Here is a 12664-nt window from a genome sequence, read left to right as displayed (position 1 = left end):
CTAGGGGCTGGGGGCCCGGTGGGTTGGGGCGGGGGCAGCGCCCTGGCTCCCGGGCAGCAGGGCTAAAGGGACCTGTCGCTCCCTCTGGGCCTGCTGAGCTCTGGCCTCCGCTCAGCCTCACCGTCCCCAGGTGGGGACTGAGGACCCACACCACGGGGGAGCAGACGGGGGTGGGGCTTCCCGTTTTTGTCAAACATTCCATCCAAGGAAGACTATGGCAAGTGGACAGACAGACGCATAGACACCGTCTTCAAAGACACACAAACATGGAAGCTCTGGGACGAAGGTCCTCCTCTCTCCTGACCCCCCCACTGCCCAGAACAGCCCCCTGCCTGACCCAGCAGAGACGGGGACGGGGGTGGGGGTCCACAGCTCGGCCGCGCTGCTCCTCCTACAGCCTGGCCTGTAAGGTGTGGCACACCCTGCAGCTTGGACTCAAAGCCCCGCCTCTGTCCCCAGGAGGAGTGCGACCTTGGGCGCCTTCTGACCCCGCCTGGGCCTGGCAGTCACTGGGGTGACACAGGTGGGAAGGTGCCTGCAGGCGAAGCAGGTGAAGGACGCGCAGCCTCAGGAGAGCTGCCCGGCGGCCACCTTGGCCGCTCCTTAAGCCACACTGAGCAGGAAGGTAACTCAGGCAGATGGGACGCAGTGGGAGAGAAGCCCCTGCAGACGGCTGAGAAAGGAGAGGCCCATCCTTGGGACAGAGGCCCTAGGAGGCCTGTCGGGGCCCGTGTGGGCGGCAGACACCGCAAAGCCACTCCTGTCCAGAATGTGCAGCTCTCCTGGGGGGCAGAGGGGACCCCTTGCGCCATTCTGGCTGCCGACACCTGCTTCCTGCCTCTGCTTTCCTTATGAACTTCTACCCTTTACAGGAGCAGGAGGCCTGGCAGAAACTGCTAGGAGGGCTCCCAGCGTATTTCATTGAATTGACAGAAAGGCCCTGGCTAGCTGCATACCTGGGACAACGTGAGCTCGGGGTGAATTCTAGAACGGACACTAGGGGTTCTTTAGAAACTGCTGACCATCCTGGAGGACCGGCGGGTCCTCTCCCCAGGGGCCCCTCCCTAAACCCCGCGTGCTTGTGCCTCCCCCAACACTGGGCACACGTCGTCAGCCAGCGGGTCATCCAGTGACACAGACCTGGGATGAGGGAGGGGGCTGTCACCCCTTCCTTCTAAGCCCACGTGTGAAGCAGCTGGGGCTGGGCGACCCTGGAGGGGGACAGTGAGGGAGAAGCTGAGCGCAGCCTCTTTCTCCTCCTGAGAAAAGCCAGGAGGCGGCCGCTGAGCCCCCAGGCCACGAGAGGCTGCCGTGCGGGTCGGGGTGCATGCAGAGCGCGGGGTGCGGCCTGGCTGCGGGCAGGAGAGGTAAGGCCGGGACCGCTTACCCTGCAAATCCCCCTCACGTGTCCACAACCGCGTCCCCCGTGTCACACAGCTGCGAGAACACAGCAACAGGAGTCGGAGAGAGGAAGAGATACGATGAGACGACAACGGAACACAGCACGCCCAACAGCACAGTCAGGGGGCCGCAGCAAACCACGACGACCACACCGCTCAGACCACTGCCCCGCGGGATGAGGGGCCGGGCCGCTGCCCCCCAGATGACCGCCCAAGGGCAGCAGCTCTGCACCAGGGGTGGCCGGGACCCCCGCCATCCATCAGGGACTCTTCTAGAACCACCATCGGGAGGGAGGTGGTGCTCACTGTGGTTCTCCAGGGAGGGCTCTCCTTAATGTCTTAAGAGCCTCAGGGTGGACAGAGCAGCTGAGCCTTCACCATTAGTCACATCCAAAGAAAGCCAGATCGCCAGACGGCCACTCCCCATGGTATATACATCAGCTCCCCGCACCCCAGGCACGCGCACTGGACTGGTCTCTTCTAGGCAGCAAAGCACTGAACCCATCTGGTCAAGGGAACCCTCACTCCCGAGGGGGGACGTGGGGATGAATAAAAGCACAAGTCAGGACCCAGGGCCAGACCGCTCCCTCCAGTGTGTGTGTGGTGTGTCTGCATTTATCTGTGTGGTGTGTGTAGCTTATGGTTACACATTTTCCTAGAGGAAAAATAGCTCTACCTTGGATGTTAAAGTTACAGAACCTTGTCTGAAATTGCATGCTCAGTCACTTCAGTCGTGTCCAACTCTTCGTGATCCCATGGACTGTAGCCCTCCAGGCTCTTCTGTCCATGGGATTCTCTAGGCAAGAATACTGGAGTGGGTTGCCATGCTCTTCTCCAGGGGATCTTCCTGACCCAGGGATCAAACCCATTATCTCTCACATCTGCACTGGCAAGAAGGTTCTTTACTGAGCCCTTTCTAAATATATTTTGCTAGGAAAAAAACTTTTTCTAATAAGGCCTGTTTGAAGTGAGGTGAAAGTTGCTCAGTCGTGTCTCTTTGTGACCCCATGGACTCATGAAATTCTCCAGGCCAGAATACTGGAATGGGTAGCTGTTCCCTTTTCCAGGGAGTCTTCCCAATCCAGGGATTGAACCCAGGTCTCCTGCACTGCAGGCAGATTCTTTACCATCTGAGCCACCAGGAAAACCCAAGAATACTGGAGTGGGTAGCCTATCTCTTCTCCAGGGGAATCTTCCCAACCCAGGAATCGAACTGGGGTCTCCTGCACTACAGGTGGATTCTTTACCAACTGAGTTATCAGGAAGCCCATAAGACTTGTTTAGTTATTAGGAAATTATGTCTTTGTCTCTCAACCTCTGTTCTCACGGTGAAAACTGGTACCTGAGCTGCCAGTGCTAAGCTGAGCAGAGCCCCAGACACAACTGTGCTGTGATCCCGCTTTCTGCCATCACAGTCCAGCCCCTCCTGAAGCCGCCTCTTCCCAGGACGCAGGGCACTTGGCCCCCAGATGCAGGATCAGAACCCAGGCTGGCAGGCGTTCAATTGGGAGAAATCCCCTAGGGAGCCCCCTCTCTGCAGGACAACTGGGTCCGGGGCTGTCCACGGCCTCAGGGGGCTTCTAAGGAGACCACCCCATATGCCACAGATGGCTCCAGCAGTCATCCCTGGAAAACAGGGCCCACCTCCTGCAAAGTCCCCAGTGGTCCCACCGTGCTAAGGCTCACACAGATGCCATGCGTGCCAAGGTTACCTGTCGACATGCTCTCCCCAGGGGACACGCCGTCCAGCACGGGATGCTCTGAGGACTGCGGGCTGGAGGCGGCGAGGCTGACGGTGGGCGGCTGGGGAGGCGGCAGGGTGGGCCTCTGGCGGGGCTTCGGGGTGGGCCGCGACTTGCTTAGGGCGCCCGTGAAGCCAGAGGGGGAGGCCAGTGGGGGCGCCGGGGCCGCGGGGGAGAGCTGGCCTGATGCCAGGGAGTAGCCCGGGGGATAGCTGAGTCCGTAGGGTGACGGGGTGCTGGGGGGCGTGGGGGACAGGCTGAGTGGGGATGGCTGGCCGGCAGGCTGCTCAGGCAGGGGCCCCGGCTGGCCGAAGGGGACCTTGGGTGGAATGGGTGCCAGCTTCTTGGAGACTGAAAGACAAATCAGCACGCAGGGCTGTTAAGTGGCACTCACCATCCATCCATGTGGCTGTGAGTACCTTTCCCCGACCCCTCACCAGCAGTGCCCCACGCCCGGGTCCTGCCACCCTGAGGGCAGCTGATGCTGTTTTTAAAATTCACCTAGAACTGCAGGTTTTCACATCTGCCCACCTGTTCACTAATGTCTCCTCCTCTTCTCTCGATTCCTGCTGTGACTGGCGCGCGCACACGCACGCAAACACGCACACACACGCACACGTCCCACCCCCAGGCAGCGGCTGAGTTCAGAGTCCTTCCATCGCTTCACAGTGGTACAAGCATCAGGGTGTCTGGGAGAAGGTGGGAGTTGAGGATGCATTGTCCGGGAGGGGACGACTAGAGATGGGCCTGGACACTGGACCCTGGACAAAGCGACCATCCTCAGGGCAGGAAGCTCTTTCGGGTGAACCTCCAATGGCTCTGGGATGCCATAACAGTGACCTCTGACCCAGTCCTCCAGCCACAGAGGCCCAGAGCCTCCATCACTCGGTCTGTCTTTTCCCTGTCCTTGCCCTCAGTCCCACGAACTTGCCCTGGAGGTGTTTACCCTTTAAGTATCCCAGGTGTAGATGTGGACAGATCTGCATTGTTCTAGGTGCACCACTGCCCTGACTCCTCTGCACTGCCCTCTTTTTACTTTTTTTGATTCAGGATCTTAGTTCCCCAATGACCAAGGACTGAACCTGTCCACCTGCAGTGGAAGCAGAGTTCTAACCACCAGACCCCAGGACAAGTCCCCACACTGCCCTCTCATTTATTTAGTGATGAGGGTGGCCATGACGTACCTTTCCGGAGGGTGTGAGGGCTCTGGTCCGCAGGTGGCTGGCCCGGACTTGTGCCTGGCTGTGCCCCAGGCTGCGAGCCTGCACTGGGTGTCCCCTGGCTAGAACCCGGACTTCCCTTCTGCCCTGATCCTGGAGAAAGTTCTTTGCTTTTAGAAGCACTGTATCACAAGAGAGTTATAAAACAGTTAGTCCCTGAACTCAGGCAGCTTCAGCATCAGAATCATGAACTGAATATATGTTCTCTGGGCAGGTGTGGTCCTCTCAGACCTTCCTAAAGCCTTCAAAGATGCCTGTGGAAGCGACCGGCCCCTCCTGGGGGCTCCGAAGGCCTGAGCTCCACTCCCATCTCCAGGTGGCCCCTTACGGCCAGATCCCTTTCCTGGCCTCGGCCCTCTCCCCAGCAGACCATCCCAGCGAGTCTCCTCTTCGTCAGTCTCCTCCTCCAGCCAGCAGCCCCTGCTTCCTGCTGACCTCTCTCCCCCCTCCTGCATCCTGAAACAGAACCAAAGCCCACGATTCCATGGCCAGAGTTGGCAACCCCTTGTCCTCTCTGGTGGAGCCGTCAGCAACCACCCCATCCAGGGTCATCTCCAGCCCCTGCCAACTCTGTCATTCCCATCTCACAAGGAAAATACTTTCTATACATTAAAGAAAAAAAAAAAAAAAACCTGCAACCCCTTCATTTAGGGATTGGTATCTGTGTGCCTGTGCACACACACACAAAGTCACCAAAATGTTTCCAATTCCTAACAGAATGCACAGTGGGCCTGGTGAAGTGGCTTTCCTAATTTTCTGAATTGTTTAGAACAGAGACAAACAGCCAAGGGGTCTGTGCAACCCCGCTTGTAGAATCCCCTCTGACTATGCCCCTCTCAAGGGGGGTTGTCGGGGGGCCTCCTCCCCTGCGCCCCTGGGGACCAATGACCCTGTGCCAGCTCAGATCACACTTTACATTTTTGGAGGGACAAGGGCCTTTCTCCATAAAAGCTCATGGAACCAGCACTGGAACAAGCAGGCTCCCCAACTCTTTTCTTCCTCCACGAGAATGAAATGCATGATCTTGTCACCTCCATTCTTTACCTGACTTGCACCCATTTTAGCAGTAAAAATGGCCCCTATGCATCTAAAGGAAGAGGAGTGGAGAGGAGAACCACTGAAATTCTAAATTTCAAAACAGGTAACAAGCTGTAACAGTACAGGAGGTGACAGAGGAGCTGGGATCTCAGCTTCCTCGCCTGCTTTGGCAAGCTGCCACCTTACACGTGCACCTGGGATGCTATTCCTAAAAAGCCTGGGCTCCCTCTGATTACACAGGGGCTGTGAATCCCTACCTGCTGCCAGCATGAAGCAGAAGCCAAACCAGGATGCTTAGAAAGGGGACGGGGGACATGACCAACTGCAAGAGGCTCTGAGCGTGTGCAGCAAACCCGAAACCCCTCATCCACGTGCACTGCAAGCTAGCCTACCCGGGGGTTGGGTGGAGGGCAGCGCCCCAGACTTACCTGGTTCGTTCAGCCGCAGGCTGGAGGCCGAGGCCGGATGGAGAGAGCGCTGGCACCACGGGGCCCTCCGGGGACTGCTCCGGGAGGGGCGACGGCAGGGGCGGGGCGAGCTCGGCGGGTGGGGCGGGGGGCTGCATGGCAGGCGGGGCGCAGGATGCCTTCCGGCCGGCCGAGGAGCCTCTTCGAGCCACCCACGACGTGTCCATGACCCTCACGCCCATGCTGGCCGGGGACACAGAGACACCCAGGCTTAGCAGCGCGCCCACGGCGCCGGGCTCCTGCCCCCATGAAGCGGCCAGCAGCGCAGCCCCGAGCATCTGTTGGACCAAGGAAGCAAGGCGGCGGCCGTGCTCCGCGGAGCGTCCGGCAGCTCCAGGCTGGGGCGGCCTGGGCACCGCTAGCCTTAGGACCGCGGCGTGCCCGACAAGCTCCCCGGAACCCAAGCTTCCCTCAGAGCAGAGAGCGGCTTCGCTGGGGGGGTCACCCACTCCTCCCAGGTGGAGGATGGAGGCGAGGCGGGGAGGGGGAGGGGGGCGGGCAGCATCAGACTAGAAGAGAGCACCGACCAGCAGGGACACCTGAACATCCATCCTTCTTTTTGTCACCTGGGGGTCCAGGAGCACAGGACCAACTCAGGACTCTGGGGCCAGCTCCAGGACGCTGGCTGGCTTACAACCTCTGCAAGGTCTACAGAGCAGGGCGGGGCTGATCATGCTCTGGTCAGTCCCCACCCCCAATTCCACTTCAAGAAGGGGGGACACAGCTCTGAGTACATCGGCCAAAGCAACCAGACACGCACATTCACCCCTGCAGAGCTCGCTAAGGCACCGCTCGCTATTCCCATGGACTGCACGTGGCCTCATGGCTACCCGAGGATACTGTACCTTTGGATTTTCCTAAGGCTGCAGGGACAGAAACACACAGACATTAGTGTGGCAAACACTGCGCCTGCCTCTGGACACACAGCGGCTCTCTGTCAGGGCCAGGGGCTAAGCCTGGGGCTTCCACTGAGCCTTGAAATTGTTTGTTTAGTCCGTCTCTCCAGTTAAAGTGACTTTTCTGTCTGCACAGGTGAAGAGCATCCTACCAAGCTCACAGGTGAATAAAGACAGAAGCTGAAGAGTGGACACTGGAGCTTGTGGTGGGGGTTGGGGGCATGTCCCAAGGAAGGGAAAAAAATCCACAGAAGCAGCCATCCGCTCTTTTCTAAGTTATATGATTTAGAAGGTGGTCAATCTCCTTTCCTCTGGTCTAGGAGATGACTGGTTCCATGATACACAGTCAAAGCCTTCACTGACTATGGCAAGAGCTAATACTGCCAGTATTAAGGGAGACACAGATGTTCATGCAGGGAGAACACCGGCCAGTCCCCATCTCCACTGGGGATAAGCAGAGGGGTGCCCCTACTTACTGTCACCCACACTGGCCAGGAGCACTGAGCTGCCACACCGTGAGTCTGCCCACCTTGCAGAGGTGCAGCAAGATTCAAACCAAAGCTTCAAGGTTGGGGATTGGTTGTAGCAGGTGGGATGTGGTCCTTTACAAAAATGTGTGGGGAGGGAGCCTCCATGAGGGGCACAGAGGACAATGGTACTACAGCCGTGCACACAGAAAGGGACAGCTTCTGACACACTTTCCCGGGGAGAGTGGAGGGGAGACCCCCCACCCCCGCCACCACCACGCCACCCCTGTGTAGTGTCACTGTTAACACATTATGGACCAGGGCATTTTTGCAGAAGCTAACGCTTGTCGTATTAATACCTCTCTGGTCAATGTGTTAATAGTTCTCTTCTCCAAGGCATTTTGGGGGCAGCTGGTCTCTCTCTGGGATCCACTACCCACCAGCTTGCAAGTTGCCTTGGCTCTGAGGACCACCCCCAAATAAACAGGCACCTTCTACAGGGGATCCAGTCACCCCTGGAGGCCACTCAAAACTCTGCAGCAGGGTCCAATGGCATCCCCTGGTATCTAAAGTAAGCTGGGGCAAGCAGCAAACTGTGCTCTTTGGGTTTCTAAATTTATCAGGATGAAAAAGAGCAAAAAGCTTAACGTTCCACTTGGGGAAGTGAACTGACGCCACTTTGTCGCAATGGTTGGTGATGCTGTTCCCTGTGGCTCCTAGAAGAGCCCTAAAGGAGGGCGGTCTCACACTCGCGGGTTTTCTTTCTTATCACACTCTCTTTCACTTAGAAAGACCTTCCCCATTTGAGATGGCAGGCGTGGGCTTTGGCATCAGGGCTGGTGGGGGGACACTTTCTATTATCAACCGCATCTCCCAGCACCATGGACCCCAGACACCAGGCTATCCGATGATGCCCTGGTTCACCAAGGGGAGGACGCGGAGGGAGGACCAGTGAGACCCACTAAAGCGCAGCGGCAAAGCATCAGCAACCAAGCATCGAGAGGTGAACGCACACTCCTGCTTTCATAGACAGCAAGCCGCCTGTCATCACGACTTTCCCAGCTGAAGTGACTTTTGTGGGGCAGGCAGCATGCCCTGTGCCCAGGAAACAGGCATCAGAAGTTCACAGATGTCTTCAAAAGGCAATAAAAATCTTTATAGACCAATGAATCACAATGGCAACAGTGACAATCTTGGAGGCGTCAAAGCTAATGAAAGAGGCTAAGGAAAATCTGCTTGAAACATTGGCAGATTTAAGTGTCTGAATGTCTGGCTAGAACTCCACCCAAAGACAAAATTTATAAAACTGCTTGGCATGTTACCAAGAGCAAGGGAGCTACTCAGAAGCAGAAGAATCCCACCAGAAGGTCACAGGAGCAGGTCATAAGTTTCTGTTCACTGTTCTGTCACACAAAGAAGAAACAGTCACAAGAATGAAATAACTTCGTGTTGTTTTAAAAAAAACACCAGATTCAATCCATCAAAAACAACCAACTCCCTTAGAAACTTCACAGATACCCACGCATCGCTTATGGATGTCAAAAGATTCCCCAGAGCCACTGCTTCCAGTGAGAATGAGAAGAACTTGGTTTTTGGATCCTTTATAGTTGAATCAAGGCAGAGGCGAGAACCAGAGGCCACAAAGAACACCCGAGAAGTGAAGGGTTTGGAGAGCAATTAGCAGAAAGCAGGACGACGTGGCAAGAGTCCAGGAGGGGACCCGTTCAGAGTCCTCATCTGCTCCCCCTTGGGATTCACATGGGGCAGGCTGGCTGGCAAGGCAGCTCCTCTGACAGCTACTCTTCCCCGCTTCACTCCTCCTAGCCTACTGGGACCTCGTAGCGCAGAGTAGCTTATCCTAAGCTAGGTTTTTCTGGTGAGTCAGAAGCTCAAGAATGTGCCTGCCAATGCAGGAAACCCAAGTTCGATCCCTGGGTCAGGAAGATCTCCTGGAGAAGGGAATGGCTACCCACTCCAGTATTCTTGCCTGGAGAATCACAAGGACAGAGGAGCCTGGTGGGCTATAGTCCATAGGGTCACAAAAAGCTGGACATGACTGAGTGACTAACACTTCACACTATAACCTGGCAGGCCACATAGGGAAAAGATAAGATGCAGGACCTTAAAAATTAGGAGACAAAGGCCTGCCCCAGAAAAAAAAATCTGAAAGTTGGAGATTTCAGCATAAGAACAGGTGTCTACAGAAAGAATACATTTATCACTGAGAATAGAAGTTTGCTCTGGACTGTTCCAAGTGATGAGCTGTCAAGAGTTAGCAGCTATATTTCTTTTTGACCTCTGTAGGACAGACATCCGGAGAAGGCAATGGCAACCCACTCCAGTACTCTTGCCTGGAAAATGCCATGGGCAGAGGAGCCTGGTAGGCTGCAGTCCATGGGGTTGCTAAGAGTTGGACACGACTGAGTGACTTCACTTTCAGTTTTCACTTTCAAGCATTGGAGAAGGAAATGGCAACCCACTCCAGTGTTCTTGCCTGGAGAATCCCAGGGACAGGGGAGCCTGGTCGGCTGCCATCTATGGGGTCGCACAGAGTCGGACACAACTGAAGCGACTTAGCAGCAGCAGCAGCAGGATAGACATCTGTCATGCTGTTTTTATTTTTGGCCACATCATGTGGCACACAGGATCTTAGTTCCCCAACCAGGGATCAAACCCATGACCCCTGCAGTGGAAGTGTGGAGTCTTGACCACTGGATCACCGGAGAATTCCTCGTCATGCTGTTTTTGAATCCTGGTCAGGAACAGTCTTACCCAGAGATGCTGGCCAGTATATGGATTTGAGGTATTAAGTATACAGAGGTCGGATAGGCTTTGATTTTTCATCTAGAGATTGGTTATATTTGGAATCACTGGAAAAGACCCTGATGCTGGGAAAGATTGAAGGCAGGAGGACAAAGGGGGACAGAGAATGAGATACTTGGATAGCATCACTGACTCAAGGAATGTGAGTTTGAGCAAACTCCGGGAGATGGTGAAGGATAGGGAGGCCTGGTGTTCTGCAGTCCATGGGGTTGCAAAGAGTTGGACATGACTGAGCAACTGAACAACAAGTCTATACTGATCTGAAAGGTTTTGATTTTTGTTCTGAAGATCAGGTACATTTGGCAAATACTTGCTGAGAGAAAGGAAGCAAGAAAGCCTGGTATATCTCCCCCCAAATCCACAGGAGCTTGGGAGTTCCTGGACCATTTAAAATGAACTTGGAGGCTGGGCAGCAGTGGCATAGTAGGTGCCAACATGAGAGATGAGTAAGAAGGATCCTAAAGATCCTGGCTCAGCCTTGCCCACACTCCCCCAGGAAGGTCAGGATCAAGTATTTCTAGCTCCTCTAGGGATCATTCCTCTCCTAAATGCGTAACAAAGTTTCTTCACCTCCCCAGGACAAATAACAGCCGGAGGCACCAGGCAACATTTCACAGACCTGGTCTCAGCACCACAAATGTGTGAATCCAGGAAATGTGGAAGCAGAGGTGGGGCCTGGGCCAAGAATACACCTCTTGAAGGCCGAGCTGACAATCCAAGTCTCAAATACGAGTCAAAGTTTCCATGGTACCCAGAACCTCTAGCTCTGTCTGAAGAAAAATCCCAGCACCCTCTCACCACTCCACAACCCTGTTCAGAGTAGCTGCGTTTGGGGTTCTCCATCTTTCTACTTGGTCTTCAGAGGACCCCAATATCCACAATCACAACAACAAGCTCCTTGAAACATGAGTTCTATCTCATGACAACAGGCTTTTTGATGTAATAAACTTGGGAAAGGATGCCACAGCCCGCTGTGAAGATACATGACAGATCACAGCATGTAAAAGACCCCACAAACTCATACATTCAGGAAAGTGGCTCCAACATGTTGAATCATGTGTCTCAGGAACTCACGAGACCCAGGTGTCTATCTCCTCCCCCCGCCCCAACATAACCAAGCATCATGTTCCACAGAGCACCTCAGGTAGCTCCTGGACTTCTCAATTACACGTGCTTATTCCAAATTACAGGCTTCCCTGGTGGCTCAGGGGTAAAGAATCTGCCTGCCAGTGCAGGAGACATGGGTTCCATCCCTGGGTCAGGAAGATCCCTTGGAGTAGGAAATGGCAACCCATTCCAGTATTCTTGTCTGGGAAGTTCCAAGGATAGAGGGGCCTGGAGGGCTATGGACCACAGGGTCGCAAAGAGTTGGACATGACTCAGCAACTAAACAACACCAACATTCCAAATTACAGTGCCTCCAGGCTAAGGTGTCTGTGTAGACATACTCATGGATTCAGGTGCTGCTGTCCACTGACCTGGTGAGGCCCTCTGAGGATCAGAACAGAAGTGATATTGCTACAGACACATCAAGTAGTACTGCAAAGAGCGGCTACACAGAGCTGCATGGCGTGCACGACCTCAGCATCCTTTTTCTTTTTTTGGCATACTGCGTGGCATGCGGGATCTCAGTTCCCTGACCAGGGACTGAACCTGTACCCCCTGCATGGAAGCTCTGAGTCCTAACCTAAAGTGACAACCTAACTTGACTACCAGGGAAGTGCCCAGGGTCCTTTTTTTTTTTTTTTTAAGCCTGTTCTGATTCTCTTTTGTTGCATAACAAACCACCCTCAAATTTAGTAGCTTATTGATCCAGGCCACAAATCCACAATTCTGACAGAACTTGGCAGGGTCAACTCGACTAATCCACACAGCACTAGCTGAGGTGGCTTGACTTTACGTAGTTTTAGCCTCTGTACCCCTAAGCTCCAGCAGCACCTGTAAAACCACCTGCAGACCCTGGGGTCCCAGAGAGATGGCTCTCTAGCCACAGAAATCCTGACAACCCTGGCTCTTTATATTCAGAAGACCATACTATAGGGGCCAGTGGACACTGAATGCCCCGAGGTGCCACAGTGACAACTTTCTCGTAGAGGTCATCTGGATGGCTTTTCAGAGGGGACTGGGAGTCAGACCAGGTCTGGCCGGGAAGGCAGGGAGCCCAGCTCTGATGCAGAGACATCTGGGAGTGAAGGACCACAACTGACCCTCCAGGGTATCCCCCACAGCTAGAGATGCCTCACACAGGAACTGAACTGCTTAAAAACCATGTTTAAAAGACAAATTCAAAAGCATTTGCTGGCATCAGGAATGAGGTGACAGGGCCACTTAAACTGCTGCTGGTTAAGTGCAGCCTTCCTGTCACTCATCTCAGTCAACCCCTCCCTCCCCCAAAGCTGAGAAAGGGACGCGAGTTCCTACCCATCCTTTTTGTAAAACTCCAGCATCATGTTATCTGTGGCCACACTGAGGGGCCGGCGGGCCTGCTCGGGCTGGCGCCGGTCGGCGGGGTCCATGTCTGGGGAGGGCATTGAGCTGTAGTTGGCGTTGTGGTTCACGTGCACTGGACTCCCGTAATTGCCCGTGATGTTGAACTCTATCTCTGTGGGGA

The 12664-nt window shown here is 54.9% G+C and overlaps 1 protein-coding gene across 4 annotated transcripts in view; it reads right to left on the bottom strand.

The window, feature by feature from the left end:
* Positions 1–12664, bottom strand: part of ARHGAP44 (Rho GTPase activating protein 44) — a 118762-nt gene that overhangs the window by 1956 nt on the left and 104142 nt on the right. The window contains exons 16-21 of one of the 4 annotated variants that reach the window (XM_027974858.3): positions 12475–12655; positions 6713–6730; positions 5829–6050; positions 4327–4484; positions 3113–3493; positions 1388–1437 (exon numbers count right to left, since the gene is read on the bottom strand). In XM_027974858.3, the coding sequence (XP_027830659.1) occupies positions 1430–1437; positions 3113–3493; positions 4327–4484; positions 5829–6050; positions 6713–6730; positions 12475–12655 (968 nt within the window). In that variant the 3' untranslated portion in view covers positions 1388–1429. Of the gene's footprint in view, positions 1–1387; positions 3494–4326; positions 4485–5828; positions 6051–6712; positions 6731–12474; positions 12656–12664 lie in introns of all 4 variants that reach the window. The other 3 variants (XR_009595336.1, XM_027974856.2, XM_027974857.2) reach the window with 3 other exon arrangements.

Source organism: Ovis aries, chromosome 11 (genome assembly GCF_016772045.2).
Source record: "Ovis aries strain OAR_USU_Benz2616 breed Rambouillet chromosome 11, ARS-UI_Ramb_v3.0, whole genome shotgun sequence".
In the NCBI taxonomy this organism is placed as follows: Eukaryota; Metazoa; Chordata; class Mammalia; order Artiodactyla; family Bovidae; genus Ovis; species Ovis aries.
The sequence above is the reverse complement of the archived record's forward strand: the minus strand, read 5'-3'. Positions and strand labels throughout refer to the sequence as shown.